This window comes from Rhinopithecus roxellana, chromosome 2, assembly GCF_007565055.1.
Source record: "Rhinopithecus roxellana isolate Shanxi Qingling chromosome 2, ASM756505v1, whole genome shotgun sequence".
In the NCBI taxonomy this organism is placed as follows: domain Eukaryota; kingdom Metazoa; phylum Chordata; class Mammalia; order Primates; family Cercopithecidae; genus Rhinopithecus; species Rhinopithecus roxellana.
The window spans coordinates 7,075,052-7,094,659 of record NC_044550.1 but is presented as its reverse complement, the minus strand read 5'-3'; the positions used below and the strand labels follow the sequence as shown (position 1 = coordinate 7,094,659).

Genomic DNA, 19,608 nt, shown 5'->3' with positions numbered 1-19,608 from the left:
TCTTTCATTTGCAAGTCTTTCTCGTCCGAGAAGGAAAAAAAAAACCCCTATATACTAAAAGACTCTCTCATACCATAAGAACATAACTAGATCCCTCCCTAGAGCAGAAAATAACACAAGAAAATAGGACATAAAGATTCCGTTTCTCCGTTTCCTCCTCCCCCCTCCCTTCCGAAAGAAAGAAACTCACTAAACCTCCTCCCTCCAAACTCCCCACTCCATCCTGAAAGAAAGAAAGAAAAATAAAGAAATCCCTCTCCCCCCCTCCTTCCTCCTCCCTCCCTACGCTCCCCTCTCTTCTCCCCCCCTCCTGCCCTTCCGTCCTCCGCCTTCCGCTTCTTCCTTCCGCCTGAGCTTTCAAGAGCAGTATTTGTGAGCACCTATGATGTACCTGGCATGGACCCTCACGTATTTCAGACACTCATCTTATTGGTTCCTCACAAGAGCCTGAAGAGGTGGGAATTTACAGGTGGGAAGATTGGGCTCAGATTATGTACTTCCAAAGAATGAAAAAAGTGGAAAATGGTGGAATTTAAGCAGATCAGTCTGAATCCCAGTGCCAGGATGCACTCTTTAGACATAAGTGCAGCTGGCTAACCACTGCCAATCTCACCCAAACTCTTCATTCCCTCTGTGTCAGATGCAAACCTTCCTGCACTCTCCACTCCCCAGATGATTTTGGGCCTCCCTGGTCCTGATCTAATCTCCAGTGGATCCCCTCAAAACCAAACTTCTCACTCTGCCCTCCAGGGTCCACAATGCTTGCAACAGCCCTAACATGTTCCCTCCCCTTTTGCAGAGGTGACAATTCAGGGGCAGCAGCAATAGTCTCATCCTTCCACACTTCAAATACTCCACAGCTGGGAGGCGGGTGAGGTCTTTCTCATACAGCGCTGATTCCAGATCATTGCATTAAAACCCAATGCTTGGCAAGTCAGGCCTCCTGGCTCAGCTGGCCAGCCCCTCTCTGCCTCTCACTGACTACGCCCCTCCTCATTCTGTGGCACTGGAGAATTTTGCCTCACAACCTTCCTCTCCCAAGGCTGCCACCTTCAAAATCTACAAAGACAACAAATCTAAAGGCCAGGTTTTGGGTTCCTCTTTCATCACCAACGTTGCCCACAAACTGGATTCACCCACTCCTGTGATCACACCCTCAGCTGTTCTCCCTTTGAAATCTGACCGCAGTCCCTCCCTCAGTTCAGTAACTGTGGAGATAACACCTCCACCCCATCAGGATTCCCTGTCCTGGGACCTGGGTTTTTTGTTTTTGTTTTTTGCGGGGGGGGTGGGGGTCTGTTAGCTCCTCTAATTAATTCCTTACCCCCTCTGGCCCATCAGCCCCTTAATAGTAATAATTCTTACTTTCCATGACCTGTTGCTGCATTTGCATGACAAACCAGTACCCTGAATGAATCCTATCACTGCTGTCTCTATACCTGTATTTGGGTTGCTGACAGATAAAATCATAAATCACAAGAAAAGTAGCACCATGAATTTCTGTGAATACTATAGCTGAGCACTCACCACATGCTTGGTACATGGATTACATCATTTCATCTTCAGAACAACTCCAGATAGTGGATATTAACAACACTCTCATCTTCAAGGGGAAGAAACTGAGTCTTTGAGAGGTCAAACGTGCCCAGTCACACAACTGAGGGAGTGAGGGAAGCTGGATTCACACCAATAGGCTGCCTGGCAGTCCCGAGTCTACGCTTGACCGCTGTGCCACAGTCAGCTTCATGAAGCCTAACCTGGCCCTCGGAGTTGCCCATAACCATCTGGCTCTTTCCCCAGCAAGCTGTAATTTTCCAGTGCAATTTTAAACCTTCTTCACTTCTCTCAAACCACTGACTTCCCTGCCTTTCCCCTCACTCTCAACAGATGACTGTTTTCCTTCACAAAGAAAGTAGAAGCCATCAGACCATTTCTCTTGTCCTCCTGTCATGAAATGTGAAAAACTTACCTGCATCTGCCTCCTTCATTGTGCCTTCCTACCTGTTACAATGTGATATTTTCAAAGACAATAAATAAATAAATAAATAAATAAATAAATAAATAAATAAGCAAGCAAGCACAACTATAACATAACAGTCATGTTTTTTTCCAACGGGAGAGTGAAGTCATTTTATTTAGGGGAATGTTAAAACAAAGCCATATACAATCTGTAACAAGTACAATGCAATTGTTTGTTCCCTAGTCCTGAATAATTACAGTATATACAAAATCTGTAAGGCACTGGTTCCCCCAAAAGAACAAATGAGTCTTCTTGTGAAATGGACAACAAAACCCCTATATTGCCAACTTTTCTCTAAAAAATATGGCATTTTTTCTGTTTTGTTTTACAAGAGGAATTATAATTGCTAAATTAAGTCACTTCTGATGTCATTTCTTTCATTTCCACTGCTATGTGTCTGAGTTTTCTAAGGCAATATAACTACTAAACATGTTCAAGTTTAAAAAACTATATTTCTCTCAGTGCCGTTCCACCCACAAACAAAGAAGAATCAGATTAGACCAACAACATAAAACTTCTAATGAATATGCATGACTCTAAGAACATGAAATTCAGTCATTATTAAGTACTTGCTATACTTGACTACACACCAATTGAAATGTGTCAAAGAATTCCCTGTAAATAAAATCTCAGCATGTTTTCTAAGAAGCTTTCTGTTTGGGGAATTCAAAAATAGTCACTAATGACTTTTGAGCAGTGCTTTCCAGGAGGTCAAAGGCCTGTTTCCTCATACACAATGTTCATAGCACTCTTTTTGTGATTTAACAATCTACATACTTTTATAAATAAATATTATGTTTCATTTAGTACTTTATCATCCATAATATCTTACTCTCTAATCCACATAATGGAGTTGTGCCAGACTCCAAACTGAACATAATATTTATATATACATATATATTTATATATATATACACATACATAAACTATAAACCTGAATATCTTAGCATACAAAACTTATCTAACAACTAATAATTTAGGATTCCTTTGAGAGGGAGGGATTAGAAGAAACTCTTAGTCTTTGAAATATCCTGACAGTAAGCAACAAATGACATTATTAATTTCTGGGTTCTCATTTATTCAAGTGAAAGACAAATAAAATAAAATTCACTTCTGAGCCACTAGAAATTTTGAAATCATAAAGGATTATTGGGAAATGAGTAGACAGTCTTTAAGAACAATTTAGTGTTATCTAAGTAAGGTGGATTTTGGTAACACACAGAGAAAAATCTATGCATAAATAAATTCTTGTTTCATTGAGCGACTATAATCGCTAAGTGGGTCTTTTTAAGTATCTCTGGAATGTTTTTAAAATATTAATAGTGAATAAATGAGATTGAGGATTAGAAAATAAGCTACCAACCTTTTCCAAAGCAACCAAATACAGCAAGGAAGAAGTTTGAAGACTATTTTAATTTCCTCCCATCCTTCATTGGAACCAACACCTCCCTAGAAATCTAGCTTAATTTCAAATCATCACCTCCTCACAAAATATTCTGATTTAAAGTTATCCACGTTCAAGAATTTACCAAAAAGAAAACGTAATTTCATCTACAAGGTAAGCCCAACCTCACTTAAATTTAGGAAAAATCCAAGAAACAAAAACATGTCTCACTTAACTGGCATGAATGTTTACCTGTTGTTTTGTAGATGATCTGTTTAGAGGCAATGAAGTTTCTCTCCAAGGCTCAGATTATTAGTCACACTTAGTTCTAACCATATATTCCTTCTAGGCTATCCCTAAGAATATAACTGACACAAAAGAAAGGAACCTTTACATTATTATTGAGGTTATTTTTAATATCAATAAAAGCAGCATTCTGATTACAGTTCTACTTGGAACCAACTGTTTTCACTCTGTGAAAACACAATTTTTTTTTTTTTTTTCAAATTCAAGGATTACAAAATTCTTCTGTCTTAGTTACAAACAAAATGCGGCTATGAAGCACTGGGAAGTAAATGAAAAATATAGAAAGAATCCTCATGATTCTCCCAAACTGTAAGCACAGCTCACAAACTATCATTGCTTTAGAATGTTTTCTGGATGAACAAGTTACCAGCTGCAAACCGACTTCAGAAGTGAGGAAAATGTTTTCTCATGTTTCATGTAGCTGTCAGATTTTCAAAAATCCTCCATCCTTCAATCACCCAGTGGGGAAAATGTGTTATAAAACACTGCCCCCTGGAGTATTCTGGGAGGAATGTCTTTAAAAAAAAAAAAAAAAAAAAAAAAGGCAAGGGGAAAGTACTTTCAAATTCTTTACTACCACTAACCACTACAGAATTTCTAAGAAGCAAAAGAAAACCACAGAAAGGAAATGTATGTGATTAAAGTGTACAACTTTAAACATTATTATATTCATGTTGCTAAAGAATATTTGCCTTCTCGATGATTTTATTCATGTTGTTCCAAAGTTAAAACCCTGTAGAACTAAGTAGGTGAAGAGATATTTTGTATAAGTGCCACAGAAGAGAAAATATAATAAATTAAATAGTGAATTGAACATCACTAGAATAAAATAAAATGAGTAGGCATTCCTAAGATGTGAAATGATCACTTAAGGTATACATGTTCCATCCATACTGATTTTAGAACAATAAAACACAGCAGCCCGTAATATTGCGTGGCCTCCACTAACTCTCCTCTGCTGTCCCATCTAGAGGTTATGTTTCCCTATTTTTAAAATAAAATGTAGTTAAATTAGCCTGATGGATGTTTCCTCTCTATTCCTTATCTCAGACACATACAAAATGGACAGACAACAAAAAGACATCATCTTTACCTACACAAAATAAGGTATGCACACTTTTTTCTTTGTGCTTCTGAGATTGGCTCCTTTGCATATATAAGATATAAGCCATCTGCACCATCACTCTCCCTCGTTCCCTATCTTTGTTGACATATTCCTTTTATAACACAAGAGCAAATTACCTCTATTTTAAAGCACCCTGTCTTCAACACAGCTCATGACAATTTTATTTAATATTGATCCTTTGATTGAGAGATCAAAAGCATGTACAGGTCAATCCTCTGCACATTAAAAAACAAAACAAAACAAAAGCTTTCTTTGTGTTTAATGAAAAGGACTTTACCATGACAGAGATGCCTAACACAATCAGAAACAGAAGTGGTTCTGAAGAACACCTATCAACAATTACTTCTATTAGAGTCACATAAACCTTCATTTGTTCCATATTGCCTGAAGCTGCAAAAGGCCACCTGCAGGAATTCCAAATGTGGCCCTAGACAGGTGGTGTTGTACCCAGTGCATTCACATTACCATAGCGGCCCCAAATGCAGGGAAGGCCAAAGTGGTCTGAGGAGGCTAAGGTGGGGTGGGGAGTAAGTTTAAGATGAATTCTGTTCTATGTCCTCCAACTGAGACTGTCCTTCGGTTCACAGAGTACAACAATATTTTACCAATGGAAAAACATGTATTTTAATTTACCTTCCAGCAGAGCTCCTGGGAAGAACTTTTGTTGTTATTATTTAAACTATAATTCTATAACCCTTAAACCATCCACATTATCTGTTTTATTTTGGCAAAATGAAAGCATCTTTAAAAAAAAAAAAAAAAAAAAAAGGCAATCCCAAAATACAGGGCTTTCTCAGAAAGCAACATGCATCATATCTTGAACAAGTTACCCAAGCGGTTTCTCCCTCCTACAAACAGACACAGATCAATCTCTGCTTCTGGGAGCTTCTCTGTCTTTGTCCAGGTCACTCCCTGAGAGGTAAGGTCTGAACCCACTGGGAAGCAGGACGACGTTCAAGGCTTGTACTGTGGATGCTTATTTGACGTCTTTTGCTCTGCCCACAAACAGAAGAGTACCTGTTGGCTTTCTGCAGAGATGCTTACTTTTCCTGTCATATCAGAGTTTAATGTCCTGGGACTCTGACATTTTGGCAAGTGTTTTCTTAACACGCAGGGCTGTCAGCCTTGATGCAGGATTGTGAGCCCAGCATTCTGTCATGAGTTTCCCCATCTGCCTTAGACACTGAGGAAGAGAAATGTTAGAAAAATGTATCATCTGCAATGCCGGCACCTGATACAATGTAGCTTTTTAGTTTTTGTTCATTAAGTTTGAATATATTTTTAAAAGGTACCCTTAATACCATGTAGGAATAAAATTCTGTAGATTTTTTTCATGCAAAATTATATATGACTAAAATAGATGTTCATGTCTTCTTTGTGACAGAAGCAAGCAGGTGGTTCTGCTGACTGTCGAATGGTGTCTTTGAAGTTAGTGTTAAGCAAACATAAACATACCCAGGGAGTTTGTATTCCACTCAGTACTCCCAGATTGTTTACAACACTTGATAAGTTTAAATCTTTTATCTAATTCCATACTATGCAAACACTGTTATTCCTAAATCATAGCTGTCTGCTCCATTAATAGCATCACACTGCACCATTTAACAAGATTAATGACCTGTGCACAGCATCACTAAAACTTTCTCCTGTGGTACATCAATTATTGGTCTTCCTATTGAAAAGTACAATTTCGCTTCATAAGAAATCCTCAGTGAAGAGATTTCAAGTAACACCAAAAGCCGACAATAACAGAGCTCCAGCATCTCATAAAGCTTTCTGCACAGCTTGCTGGAAAACATATATTATTATATAGCATTTTAGTAACCAGACACAAAACCAATGAGCCAAAGGTGTTTTTGTTGTTGTTGTTGCTGTTTGTTTGTTTTGAGACAGGGTCTTGGTCTGTCGAGTGCAGTAGCATGATCCTGGCTCACTACAACCTCCGCCTTCTGGGTTCAAGCAATTCTTGTGCATCAATCTCCCGAGTAGGTGGGAATACAGACGTGAACCACAACACTAGGCTATTGTTTGCATTTTTTTAATAGAGATGGGTTTTCGTTACATTGGCCAGGCTGGTCTTGAACTTCTGGACTCAAGTGATTCACCCGCCTCGGCCTGCGAAAGTGCTGGGATTACAGATGTGAGTCACCGTGCCCAGCCCAGAGATTACTTTTAAATGGCTTTTACACTTAAGAAATAGTGCTCTGTCCCACCTTTGCAGTGCTTTGGTAGATGTTTGATAAGAGCCTGTTTTTGTTTTTTTTTTTTTTCCAGCGGTGCTTCAAACTCATCTTGAATATTCCAGTCCGCCAGAGAACTCTAGAACACAGCGAGTTTGAAGGCTGGGAGGGTGGAAGGAGAGGAATGTGGAACAGGAGGAGGAGTCAGGAAAGGCAAGACTCATTTCCTCCTTCCTAGCAGCTCCTTTCCAGACCTATGTAGGTTTCACCACTACATCCTTAGAGCCAAGCGGAAGGTGGATTTGTTCAAATCATATCTCATAATCCTTATTAACAAAGACACCCAGCACAGTCAGGCATCTTAACTAGGTCAACTTGTATCACTTTAACATGCTTACTTTTTTCTCTAATCAAAATGGGAGAACCCTGTACATGGGTTTATTACAGAGAAAAATCATAATGCTTTAAAAACACAGAGAGAAATAATAGGTTTTATGCAAATGTCAAGACATTATAAATAAAGAAAATAGTGTTATTTGTTATGCAGCCCACTCAATATATTCTGGAAGTGGCAAAATAAAATTGGAAAAGTAGAACAAGTAATTTAATAAACTTCATATAAATTACTGCAAAAAGGTGCCATCACCATCACCATTAAAACAAAGAATTCCTACAATGAATACGTGGAATTTTGGCTAAAACAGAAGTCTATTTAGAAGTCAGCCACGGCCACATGGTTACCTCAATTGAGCCTTACCTCATCACTGCTCCATCGGTTTGGGAATGAGGGGCGTAACTTCTTGATGCACACAATCTCTCTCATGTCCTCGTAGGAGGGGTCACTGGGCACTAGGTCATGATAAGGAAGCTGGTATTCTTCCACTATACCTAAAATGTGTTGTTATTGTTATTATTTTCTGTGAAGTAGAAATAAAAGTCTAATACAGCTCTCAAAGGAAAAGTGCTATCAGTATTACAGACAAGTTCAGGCAGAAAAATAGCAAAATAAACCTTGAAAAATATTTACCCAAATGGTGCTTAATCTAATTTAGAAAAAATGAATACAAAGCCCAATGAAAAATATTATTATAGGTCTTCAAGACTTTCTTTCCTAATTTCCAAAAGCTAAGTAAAACAAGCATCTTAAATTTATTTCCAATTTTATAAAGAACAAATTAAAAGACAAATCTATATTAAATCTCAATGCAAATTTTCAAGACATATCCTGAACTCATACTACATAATATGTGACTATTTCTATTATTATAGTATGAAACTATGAACATCATAATTTGGAAGTGTATCCTACTTGAACGAAGGGTCAGATTTACATTTTTTCTGCTTAATTGGAGGAATGTGGTTTTGCCCATTAAAATTTAGAAAATTATAGACACCCAAAAATATTAACTATGAATTTAATTATCTGCTTTTTTTCTATATTTATCCAAATTTTCAATAAGGAATACATTACTATTAGAAAAAGTATGTATTATTAAGAGTTAAGAAATACAAATCTATAGCATCTTCATAAAAATGTACACTAAACTCTGTTTCATTTTATCGTTTCTAGTATTTAATGTCTGCCTTTTTCCTCTTCTCCTTTAAAAATGCGGGCTTCTAGTGTCTTCTTTTTCACCTTCTCAGGTTCCTCATAGTAATTACAGTAGAGGCTGTGGCTCTGAACAGTCTATTTATATAAAGCTACCTTGTTTTTAAGCTGAGAATAGTTTCTCCTGTATTTGGCCCACAGGCTTTCAAATATAGGCTTCTTGTAGCCCTGTTTGTTTTAGATGTTCAAGAAAACATAATTAGAAAAACAATCTTGTTCTCTACACGTTTAACTTCCACAAAGCTATCTTAATTAAGTATAAGCATGTTATTTTTTAAAAGGCTCGTCTACTTGATTTTTTTTTTCTTTTTAAATACAGATTGGGTCCCAACCTATTGCACAGGCTAGTCCTTAACTCCTGGCTTCCAGCGATCCTCCCCACTCGGCCTCCCAAAATGCTGGGATTGCAAACGTGAGGCTTATCTATTCTTTATAATGCATGAAATCAAGGCATAGACAATCTGTTAATTTCTTGGTTACTTCTTCTTTACATTTAGAATGAGAAATTTATTCAATATCTGGTTAGAGAAAATTTCCTGCATTAACTTTCCTTTTGGACAAAACAGTTCTCTCACTTCGGAGAGAATGTGTTCTATTTCAAATTTCTTACAACAGGTTCAGAATTCCCAAAGTGATTATTAGAAGGCATTGTGCCACTGAAGATGATCTTTCTATCAAAGTGTGAATGCAGGTTGATAAATTGTTTCTTCTTTGTATTTAAATATGAACCTAAAGATGGTATGGCTCTACCAAACAAAATGAAAATTTTTAATAGTAATAATAGCTAACATGTATTGAGTGCTAATTATGTGCCAGGCAGTTCTCATTATCTTTACATTCATTGAAACCATACAACCAAAGAAGTGGATACAATAATTCACTTCATCCTTAAGAGGAGAACTCTGAAACAAAGAAAAGTTTATAACCCATCCAAGGCATCACAGGTAAATAGCAGGAACAAGAACAAATCTCAGTACTAGTTAAGTGCATGCTGCACTTTCAGAATCTTTAGCAAGCTCGTGTTTTCATGAAGATGGATTTAGATTGGCCATTATGAGGAACATCAGCAGCATCAAGGCTTTTTAATGAGCACAACCATGGAATAACATAGAGTACTTGATACAGAAAAGCCGAAGATTAAGCTCCTTGCCTAAAAGGTGTCAGAATTTGCTCGAAGACAGATTGTGCGGCAATCAAAATAGTACAAGCAATAATACTTCTGAATATTTAAATGTCTTCTTGTTTATTATAAGTGGTTTTACTAGGGAATCCTCATGTTTGTAGAAAAAACAATTTTATAAAAAATAACAATACTCTGATACTTTAATTTCCTTTTGATAAAAAATTGATGTTTTCAAATGGTTTATGAGGAAGTTTTATAAAAAATAAATAGAGAAGGTAAGAAGTGGGTGTCCCTCCCCACATTTATGTCCTACTGTCATCTCTGCAGAGGAAATCCCAGGAAATGGAGCTGGGGATGGGACCCAGCAGCTAGGTGAGAATAAACCGGCAGGGACAGAAAAGGGGGTTTGATTTGATGGAGCCACTGCTGGAGGAAGAACCCAAGAGAGAAATGAGACAATACACAGAGCAGAAAACAGTGATGCTTGAAAAGGCAGGGGAAGCTGACAGTGTGTCTAGTGGCAGGTGAAGGAAGGAAGCAGTCAAAGATTATTCTAGGATGTCGAATATAATTTCCTGGAAGCATTATGACTGCATCAACAGAAATAAAGGGGAAAATAAAGCCAGATCTTACAGGCAGTATGATAACTTGGATTTCTGATCAGAAAGAAAGGATTTGTAGTAGCTCCGACAGCAGCTTTTCAAAGACAGCACTGCTTCTTACCTCCTGACACACATCTCCTAGCAACCTCCCAAAGGATGAGGCCAAAACTATACATGTCAGCCATGATGTAAGACTGGAAGTGATTTCTGTTCAAGCTCTCGTCCAACACTTCTGGAGGCATATAGCGTTTGGTGCCAACTCGAGTGTTAGGTGGTATGTCAACTTCATTTGTATCACTAAGGAAAAAGTAAAGCAAAGCATTATTACAGCACTGAAGAGGACCAACAAAAATGAATCAAGGTGATTCTTAAACAATGGCTTTAGTTAGTGAAAGGCGGGAAAAAAAACCAAAAAACTTTCCAGGGAATAAAAACAATTTCTTAAGGAATATTTCTTGCCAAAAGCTATATTAAATATTTACAGGTTAAAACCCAATGAAAGGCAAGCTGGTATTGTGGTGCACACCTTAGTCCCAGCTATTCTGGAGGCTGAGGTGGGAGGATAGCTTGAGTCTAGAGGCTCAAGGCCTGACTGGGCAACATAGTGAGATGCCATCTCTTAAAAAAAGTTAGGAAAAAAAAAAAAATGAAGGTGAAACTCAGTCAGAATGAAGCTGCAGCATTTAAAAGTGCATTATCAATAGATCAAATTTATACCCTAAACAACTGCTAAATATATATTAAATGTCTAAAAAAACCCTCTTCCTTGCCCTCCTATTTAAACTTACTCTTAAAATGGGCATGCACACGACAATTTCGTGAGACACAGTATTTCTTAAGCCAGCTGTTGTAAAGCTCTTAGATCTACAAACAAGTTTAAAAATGGGGAAGGAGAGAACCAACAAAGACACGCTATTGTTTTACTCTGGCAAGGTGGGACATGTAAAAAGGCTTTCTACTATCACTATTGTTTTATGAACCAAATAGCATTTAACTTTTTTAAAAAGGAACAAAACAACAATGGAATATGACATCTTTAACTTTCTGAAAATTTTACAACATGGCCCATTTACTATTCCTTCCCATAGACTGGGAAAAGATTAATGACGGAGGGACAACAACCTGCATACTGGCACTTGGGAACCATGGCCTCAGTGCGGTGAGCTGGAGCCACAGTTCCAGCCCCTGTTCTAAGGGTGCTGAATGACTAGGCTGATGATTATGTACAAGCCCTACCAACACAGTACTAGGCACATATTAGACACTTAAGTACTATACCTCATCAGAAAGGAACTAAGTAGAAAAGTAACAAACCCTAGGTATAACAGATGAACAGACTATAACCAAATAAGGTATACTACAAAACAGAAAAGGTACAGAAACTCATTATTAAGCTGAACTCTGTGGAAAATCTTGGATAAAGCTTTCTACCTCCTGACTCCCAAGAATTTTTTTTTTTTTTTTTTTTTTTTTTTTTTTTTTTTTTTTTTTTGCTTTTGCTTTTCATTACACTCTATTGACTCTCAAGCATTTACATGTTATTTCTCCTCAGCCTGGAAAATAGATTCGTTTATTGAATATCACACTTATCTTGCTGTCATAGATAGTCAATACCAAAACACTAGTGGCTTTAGGAAAAAACAAAAAAATCAAAAACCTCTGGGTTTGCTCTCATTACCTTGACCACTTCCACAACATGAAATATGTGGTGTCATTTTTTGTCATTTGAGAACATTTTAAGTATCACTCTCAAAATTTTTGCATTTACTAAATGTATCTCAAAATCATATCTCAAAATTTGTATTTACTAAAATATAAAATATAAAGCTTCATTTTAGAACCTTTTAAATTCACTTCCAGCTAAAATTATTGATCTAAAATTATTTCAACAGAATGAGTCATCAGTGTACTCATTAGCCCCCTCATGGTTTTCTAGGTGCAATAATAACTAGCCTGTTTTCCTAAATAAAAGATGTTAAAAAAAAAAATTAAAGTGCAATTAAAAAACAAAACAGCTGGCATTCCTTACCATATGCAAACATAGGTCCCAGTGTTCTGGGCTCTTTTCTAAAACTGGAAAAAGAAATTAAAATTTTAATTCTCAGCACTTACATACTGGTACAACAGAAAATTGTCATTTGTACGTGTAAATGATAAATGACAGAAGAGGAAAGTATGCTGAGAAGAGACTTAATGGTAAACTGGAAACATGTCAGACTGAATAGATGCTACAAAAGCTCCACTTCCATTTATAAAGCACTCTCTCCTCCTACTCCACCTGCTGACACCTCTCATGGGAGGAGAGTAGGGATTTCACTAATGTGTTGCCAGCATGTTCTAATTTTAATTTTTAATCATGAGGAAGATAGTGGTGGCCCCAGGTAAGAAGTCCTAGGTCCCATGCAGAGAAAACAAACATGGGGGTTTGCAGGTGAAAAGAAGATGGTTAAAGACCTAAATTATATTCCAGAACACAGACTAGGAAAGGGAATCAAGAAGACTCTGAAGACAATCCACACAGAAGTGCATTTAGAAAGGCCAAAGGTGTAATCTGAGCACAGCTGATAAAGATTTTAGGCAATTTCATTCCGTTCTTACTCTTAGCTCCTTAATGTTTATTTGGATTTGGGAGGTCAGGGAAAGATAATGAAATGTGTGATGTAGAGATATCTACTGGAAAAATGACAGGTAACTGTGACCTAATAATAGAATTAAAATTTGTGACAGCTGGACTGTACATAGTTCATCTCTAAATTCTTTTTCTAAAACACTACAAAAACATACACTCAAGGATTTTGAATGTCCACCAAATGCCAAAAATCAGTCCCTTACATAGTTCCTTAAATACATGCATGTACATATGTATATATGCACGTTCAGCAAAAAGCCCTCTCTCTCCTCATCTTCCACTCCCACCCTAGATGTTTGCCCTAGTAGTAGCTGAATAAATATTCTCCTTAGTAATATTTGAGTAAGTAATCTGTTTTCCAACTTTAGACTATCAACTCCTTTGAGCCCCAAATACTTGTCACAGCCATAGCCATTTGGTACATACCCAAAGAGCATAGCCCCAATCCCTCTCCATCTGTAGTGTGTCTTGCACATGACAGAAAATTGTACTTTAAATGAAAGAAGGAAAAGGTTGGTTACACTAAACTTTGCTATGGATAATTTAAACGGAAATATAAAAATCTCTGGTCTGTATGGGCCATAAAATGAGATCTTACCAATTTCTAGAAGTTAAATAGAATTTCGTTGAGCAAACTAATTCTGTGAAAGATCACTATTAACCTATTGGCAAGTGCCTTTAGCACCACACTTAAACAACAAACATGAGAATTACAGGTAATTCATATCTGATACTGTAAAGTGTCAGATCCTCCAAGACATTTGGCTCTGCCCCTTCTTCCCTCAGGCATGTTTCTATAATTGAAAGTCATTAGATTACATTTCTTTCTTGGATTTTCAGTAACATCATTTTACCTGTTCCCAAATAATGGCAGAGAAAAATCGAGCTTGTGTTAATCCTAAAGCCAAAAATAGAAATAAATGTGATTTAACACTGGGGTACCAAGAATAAAGGAAGAAAAAGAGGGTGGAAGTAGAGTCAGATGGTGTGGTACACATGAAAACAGACACAGTACAACAGACAGAAGGTTCTAGGAGAAAGAAGGAGGCAGAAAAGGGCAGGGTGCCTTCTGCACTAGCTTCCTCTAGTCTCTTTGTCCACGGAGGGCTATGGAGGGGAGAAACAAGGTTGACAAGCAAAGATAGATACTGCACAAGGGTTGTAGACTCAGAGACAAAAACTCCAGCCCCACACAATAATCCTATGTACTGCAGTAGCTACATACAAATGAAGTCAGATTATAAAATCATACAGAGGAGACATAAATAGGATACTGGTTACTTCTGGGAAGTATAGAAGGAAATGAAAAAGGAACAGGACTGCAGTGGGGCTATCTTCAACATTTTATTTCTTTTAAAAAGAAAAACCAGAGAAAAACAAGGTAAATCGTTAACATCTGTTCATATTAAATTATTACATGGGTGTCTCATTTTTATACTTTTGTGTATGTTTATAATATATCACAAATATAAGTATATGTAATATATTTCTAAGTATAGTATAAGTTAAAAGAACCCAGCAGGATCCAGAACTAGAAAAATGTACATTTCAAGGAATACAGGATAGGTTATAGGCATAAGGATGGGAAGAACAAAAGTGATATAAATAAACTGGACAAAATTACAGAGAAAATGAGCTGCTACGAAAGAGAACTGAAAATATCCCATTAAAAACAAGAGTGTTGCATTCACTACAGAAGAAATGCTCTCTCTCTTCTTTCCCATGGAGAAGAACTGGAAATATTTGCACAAAGGGGTCATTATTAAAGAGTAGGGTTCAGAGAATTATAAGAGTAGACAATTTTGCCCTTTTATACTTCAATAATTAATACTCCCACTAGATCCAACATGGTTTTTGTTCCTGTTAATGTGAGTACTAAAGAGATTCAGACTTAAGTAGAATTAGAAGGAAATGAATATACAATTTGAGGAAAATAAAGTAAATTAAGAGATGTCAGATAAATTCCTCTCCAGGAAAAAAGCTTGCTTTGTTTTCAAATCATCCTTTAATGAGTATTTAAAAAAAAAAAAAAAGAAAAGAAATGGCCTGGTGTGGGGGCTCATGCCTGTAATCCCAGCATTCTGGAAGGCCAAAGCAGGTGGACTGCTTGAGTCCAGGAGTTCACGACCAGCCTGGGCAACATGGTGAAACCCCGTCTTTACTAAAAATACAAAAATTTGCTGGGTGTGGTGGCACATGCCTGTAGTCCCAGCTACTTGCGAGGCTGAAGCAGGAGGATCACTTGAGCCCAGGAGGCAGAGGTTGCAGTGAGCCAAGATTATACTACTGTGCCCTAGCCTGGGCAAGAGTGAAACCTCATCTCAAAAAAATCAATAAACATTTAGGGACAGTGAGGATGGAACAAGATAAAACGAAAATGTCTACAATTTTCCGAGTAAGAAGTTAATAGTAATGAGAGCCTGGGCGTAAAGGGGAAGTCAGTGAGGGAGAAGAAGGGTTCTGTTCTTCTAGCCTAGGGTCATAAGATATTAAGCCTTGTAGGGGTTTTAAAAAAAAAATGTCCAGGTGGACTAAATTTTATGTACTACCTTCCATCACAATCTCCAGTAAAAACATCTTCAAACCTGAGCTGTTCGTATTTTGGAAGCCAGGAACCAGCAACTATATGATGTGGAAAAGCCACAACGCATATGGGAGTTATCGACTGATAATGCAAAGGGGAAAACAACTCCTTTGAATTCCCAGACAAGCAGTGAATATTGCTGAGTTCCCTACTGTACCAGGTAGGAATTAGGTTAATGTCTGCATTCATCTGGATCTCAAAATGCAGGGCTGCTCTCACCTAGGATTATATAAAGAGGCCAGAAAACCAAGTTCATATTTCTGACCAAAGTCACTTGAATGACAGTGGTATGATATAGAAAATGCCAGCGTGGTGGAGTATGAGGTCTACATTGATAACAAAGGGCTTCATAAGTCTGTGGACACTCCAAGTGGCTCTTCTACCCCAGGGAAGACATAAACAAAGAGAGTTCTGAAGGCTATGGTTTTGAGGGTAGGGAAGGGGAGCAAAGGGAAAGACTTTGAGAGAGAGAGAGAGACAAGAAAATTAAAAGACACACAAAACTAAGATTTTCCTCTTCTCTGAAGGTGCCAGGGAAGGACATACCAAGCAGGGGGGTGATGGGAGCCACTCACCCTGCCAGAAGACACATTTCAACCACTGACATTGTTTAGAATTGTGGCACATGGTGACAATAAAAGTAGGATTTTAATCAGTTTTATTATTGACAGTGTACTCCCTTCCTGCCTGTGCCTGGTGTACTGCCCCTGGCATGCCCCTTAGCACAGCACTGCTGCCTGGTATGGCATGTGCGTACTGCAGGTGTTAGTGTAACTGTGGGAGGGAAGTCATGGGGCTGCCTGTGCATGCAGAAAGGCTGAAAGTGGAGCCTTCAGCTGGGATCCTGAGCAGGTTGGAGAATGAAACATGAGCACCCCAGTGGACTCAGGGAACAGTGCATGCCTGAAGCTCTTGACTATCTTGCATTAAATGAGGGCAGTCAAAAGATTTTTGTTTCGGTGGCAAGGAGTAAGGGGGGAGTTACTTTTAAAATATAGTATCTTTTTAGTCTCATAATATATTAAATGTTTTTCATGTTAGTTAAGCCTTTTAGTTATAAACCTAAACCCAGAAAATCTGGCTAAAAGTGTTATGTTAAAAAAACAAGAGCCCCCACTGCTTGACTGAGCACAGGGCACCTTCCCCACTGTACCATAAACTGAAGTAAGAGTCTCATGAAAGTCCTAAGTACAGCCCGCTGTGGCAATGAGAGGCGAGCGCAAGGACAGAGTTGCTAGCTCCAACAAGGTGGCTCTACCTCTTTGAGCTTTTGGACACATGCAGGTGGTCCTCCTGCTGGATGTTGTTGATGCCTAAAACAGAGAGAGGAAAGGGAGAGAGAGGGAGCAGGGAGATAAAAAAAAAAAAAAAAAAGTAATAGACAGGAGAAAGAAAAGAGAAGCAAACATTGTATACCTTAAAAAATCTAAAAAGCTTCTTATGAAATAAGAACTGTACTTTAAAGAATGTGTGAAACAAAGGAGAATTGAGAATACATGTGAAGGAGGCCATGGGTTTGCTTGTGGTTTGAAAGTGATGTCTGAAATCAGCTACACATTATATATACTACAGGATGTTAAATCCTCTCTCAGCAAGATGATTTTGATTTCCCAAAAGTATAAACGATTCTCAAGTGTCTATGGAAGAATGGGCTGTGCACATCCCTGTGGGTTTCCTGTGGCATCCTGGAGATAGCTGAGGAACTGACTTGTGGAACTGAACTCTGCGGCAGATGTTCACCAGTAAGGGGAGTTTTCCGCAGCAACTTTCATCAAGGTTCAATGCTGCTATGATAAAATCCCAAGAAATCTCAGGGTATCTTAGAAACAGAACTTTAGAACTAAAAAGTCTTCAACATAAGGTGGGTATGGCTGCAGAAACCTTGACTGGGAGTGTTCACTATGCCACGAATGAGCTTAGTTTTATGACTTTGGTGAGTCATTTAGCCACATTATTTTTAAAATGCAAACCAAAAGCAGCGCTAAAAAGAATCACATCAGCAAGACTCAAGAAATTCAGTACCCTCCGAACTAAGCTACCCTCTCTCTTTTGCACTTGGATAATTTGACAATCAGCCACTGGACATCAGTGTGACAGCCTAGTCTTCACCGCAGGTTTTCTATTTAAATTTAATACTTGAGAGCCCTAAGCCAGGATTTATTTTTCCCATATGAAAATATTTTATTCTGACACTGAAGTCTCAGAGGAGTTGCTGAATTCTTCAGAGTGAAAAGTGAAAAGCTTTGTTAAGTTTCTTCAAGGCATTTCATGTGTCACTGTTTTCTCCTCCCAGTAGAGACTGGGGATAATGGTGATGTCCACCAGCACATCACCTGGATTAAATTTCTGCTGGTCAGGAAATGCATCGGCACTTACGTCATTGTCAAGAGAATGCATGAAGAAACCAACACAGAATTTTAAAATTTATATGAGCAGGAAACCTCTAAGGCATAGTCTGCTCCCTCTCTGTGGCTCTTGACTTCCCTGGGAGCCTTTCAGAAATGACTGAAAAGCCTAAGAGAACACTTACCACTACACAGAGACCATCTCACAGGAAGTTCTCATATGAAGTCAGAGATTTCAGCACAGGGTAAGCTGTGACTCCACTTGTAATTAAAGTCTAAATATCCATGCATATGTGCAAAAATACAATATAAAACAGTGAAAAAAAGAGTAGAAACTAAAGAAACACATTAAGCAAGTTTTAAAAAAATAGGCTCAAAAGCTGAGAAGAGCAAACTTTGAAACACAGAAAATAAAACTAGAAAAAGCACCTCTGAAATGATCAAATGTAACCTGCATGTAATGGAAGATGACGCTGAGGCCCAGAAAGCTAAACGGCCCCACACAGCTAGGCTATGGCCATAGGAGTCTGCACAGCCAGCATCTGAGCTATCATCTTCATCTCTTCATCTCTTGATGAAGTAGTTAATATATGCCAAATAAATCTCTGAATTATCCCTTAAAATAGTCCCTCCACTTCCTAGAATCAGGGTTTGTATGAAATTTGAGAGGTCATTCAGTTCATTCTCCTTCCATTAAGCAGAACTAAGTTTCTATAATATAATAGATACTCACTTTCCTTTTTTGTTTTAAGGTCTATAAAGGAGATGAGTCTCAGTTACTTTGCTATTGCCTACATTTATTGATTCACAACAATGTTAGACTACCTCTAATGGGTAACTCACTATGTCATGTTAAATGGGAAATATATTAATTAAGTTGGCAAGGATCCTGCTCTCAAGATGCCCCATCACTGGTAGGAGAGATGAGGCATGTCCCCAAATAACTATAATACCAAGCAGACAAGGACCAGGACATTACAACAGTAGTACAGAAGATGCTGTCATTATTCTCAGCTGAGGGATGAATCAAGTGACTTAGAGGTGATTCTGGGACTGGATTAAGATACATGGAAAAACAGGGACTTTCCAACCCACGGACTGTGCAATCAAAAGAAAGGCAACAGCAAACATGGGGTATATAAGGAGAAAAAGCAAGTAGCTCAGTTTTGCAAAAGAAAGCATACAAATTTGAGAGTTTGTAGAACATAAGATTAGAAAGGTGGATTTCGGCCAGAACGTGTAGGATCTCTGGTGTTAGGAAAAAAGTTTTTTTTTTCTTCATCCTGTGTTCCATATGGAACCATTTATCCATTAAACGTTAAGTAATAAGCACCAGGGAAAGGCACTAGAAATGCAAATCTGAAAAATGCATGTTATCTACTTTCAAGGTGCTTACTTTCCATTGGGAATGACAAATAAATAAGTCAATGATGACTATGTAACAGGCAAGACATTTCATGATAATAAGCACAGAGTTATATTAGAAGACACAAGAACGGAGACTAAAAACAGCAGGTGGGGAGGTTCCAAGATGGCCGAATAGGAACAGCTCCAGTCTATAGCTCCCACCATGAGCGACGCAGAAGATGGGTGATTTCTGCATTTCCAACTTAGGTACCAGGTTCATCTCACTGGGGCTTGTCTGACAGTGCATGCAGCCCATGGAGTGGGAGCCGAAGGAGGGTGAGGCAAAACCTCAC

General features: G+C 38.1%; 1 protein-coding gene across 4 annotated transcripts in view; it reads right to left on the bottom strand.

The window, feature by feature from the left end:
- Positions 1 to 2,100: 2,100 nt before the first annotated feature.
- Positions 2,101 to 19,608, bottom strand: part of BMPR1B (bone morphogenetic protein receptor type 1B) — a 416,951-nt gene continuing 399,443 nt past the window's right edge. For all 4 annotated transcript variants that reach the window (XM_030914734.1, XM_010385585.2, XM_010385582.2 and 1 more), the window contains 3 exons: positions 10,472 to 10,647; positions 7,774 to 7,904; positions 2,101 to 6,019 (listed from right to left, as the gene is read on the bottom strand). In XM_030914734.1, the coding sequence (XP_030770594.1) occupies positions 5,894 to 6,019; positions 7,774 to 7,904; positions 10,472 to 10,647 (433 nt within the window). In that variant the 3' untranslated portion in view covers positions 2,101 to 5,893. The remainder of the gene's footprint in view (positions 6,020 to 7,773; positions 7,905 to 10,471; positions 10,648 to 19,608) is intronic.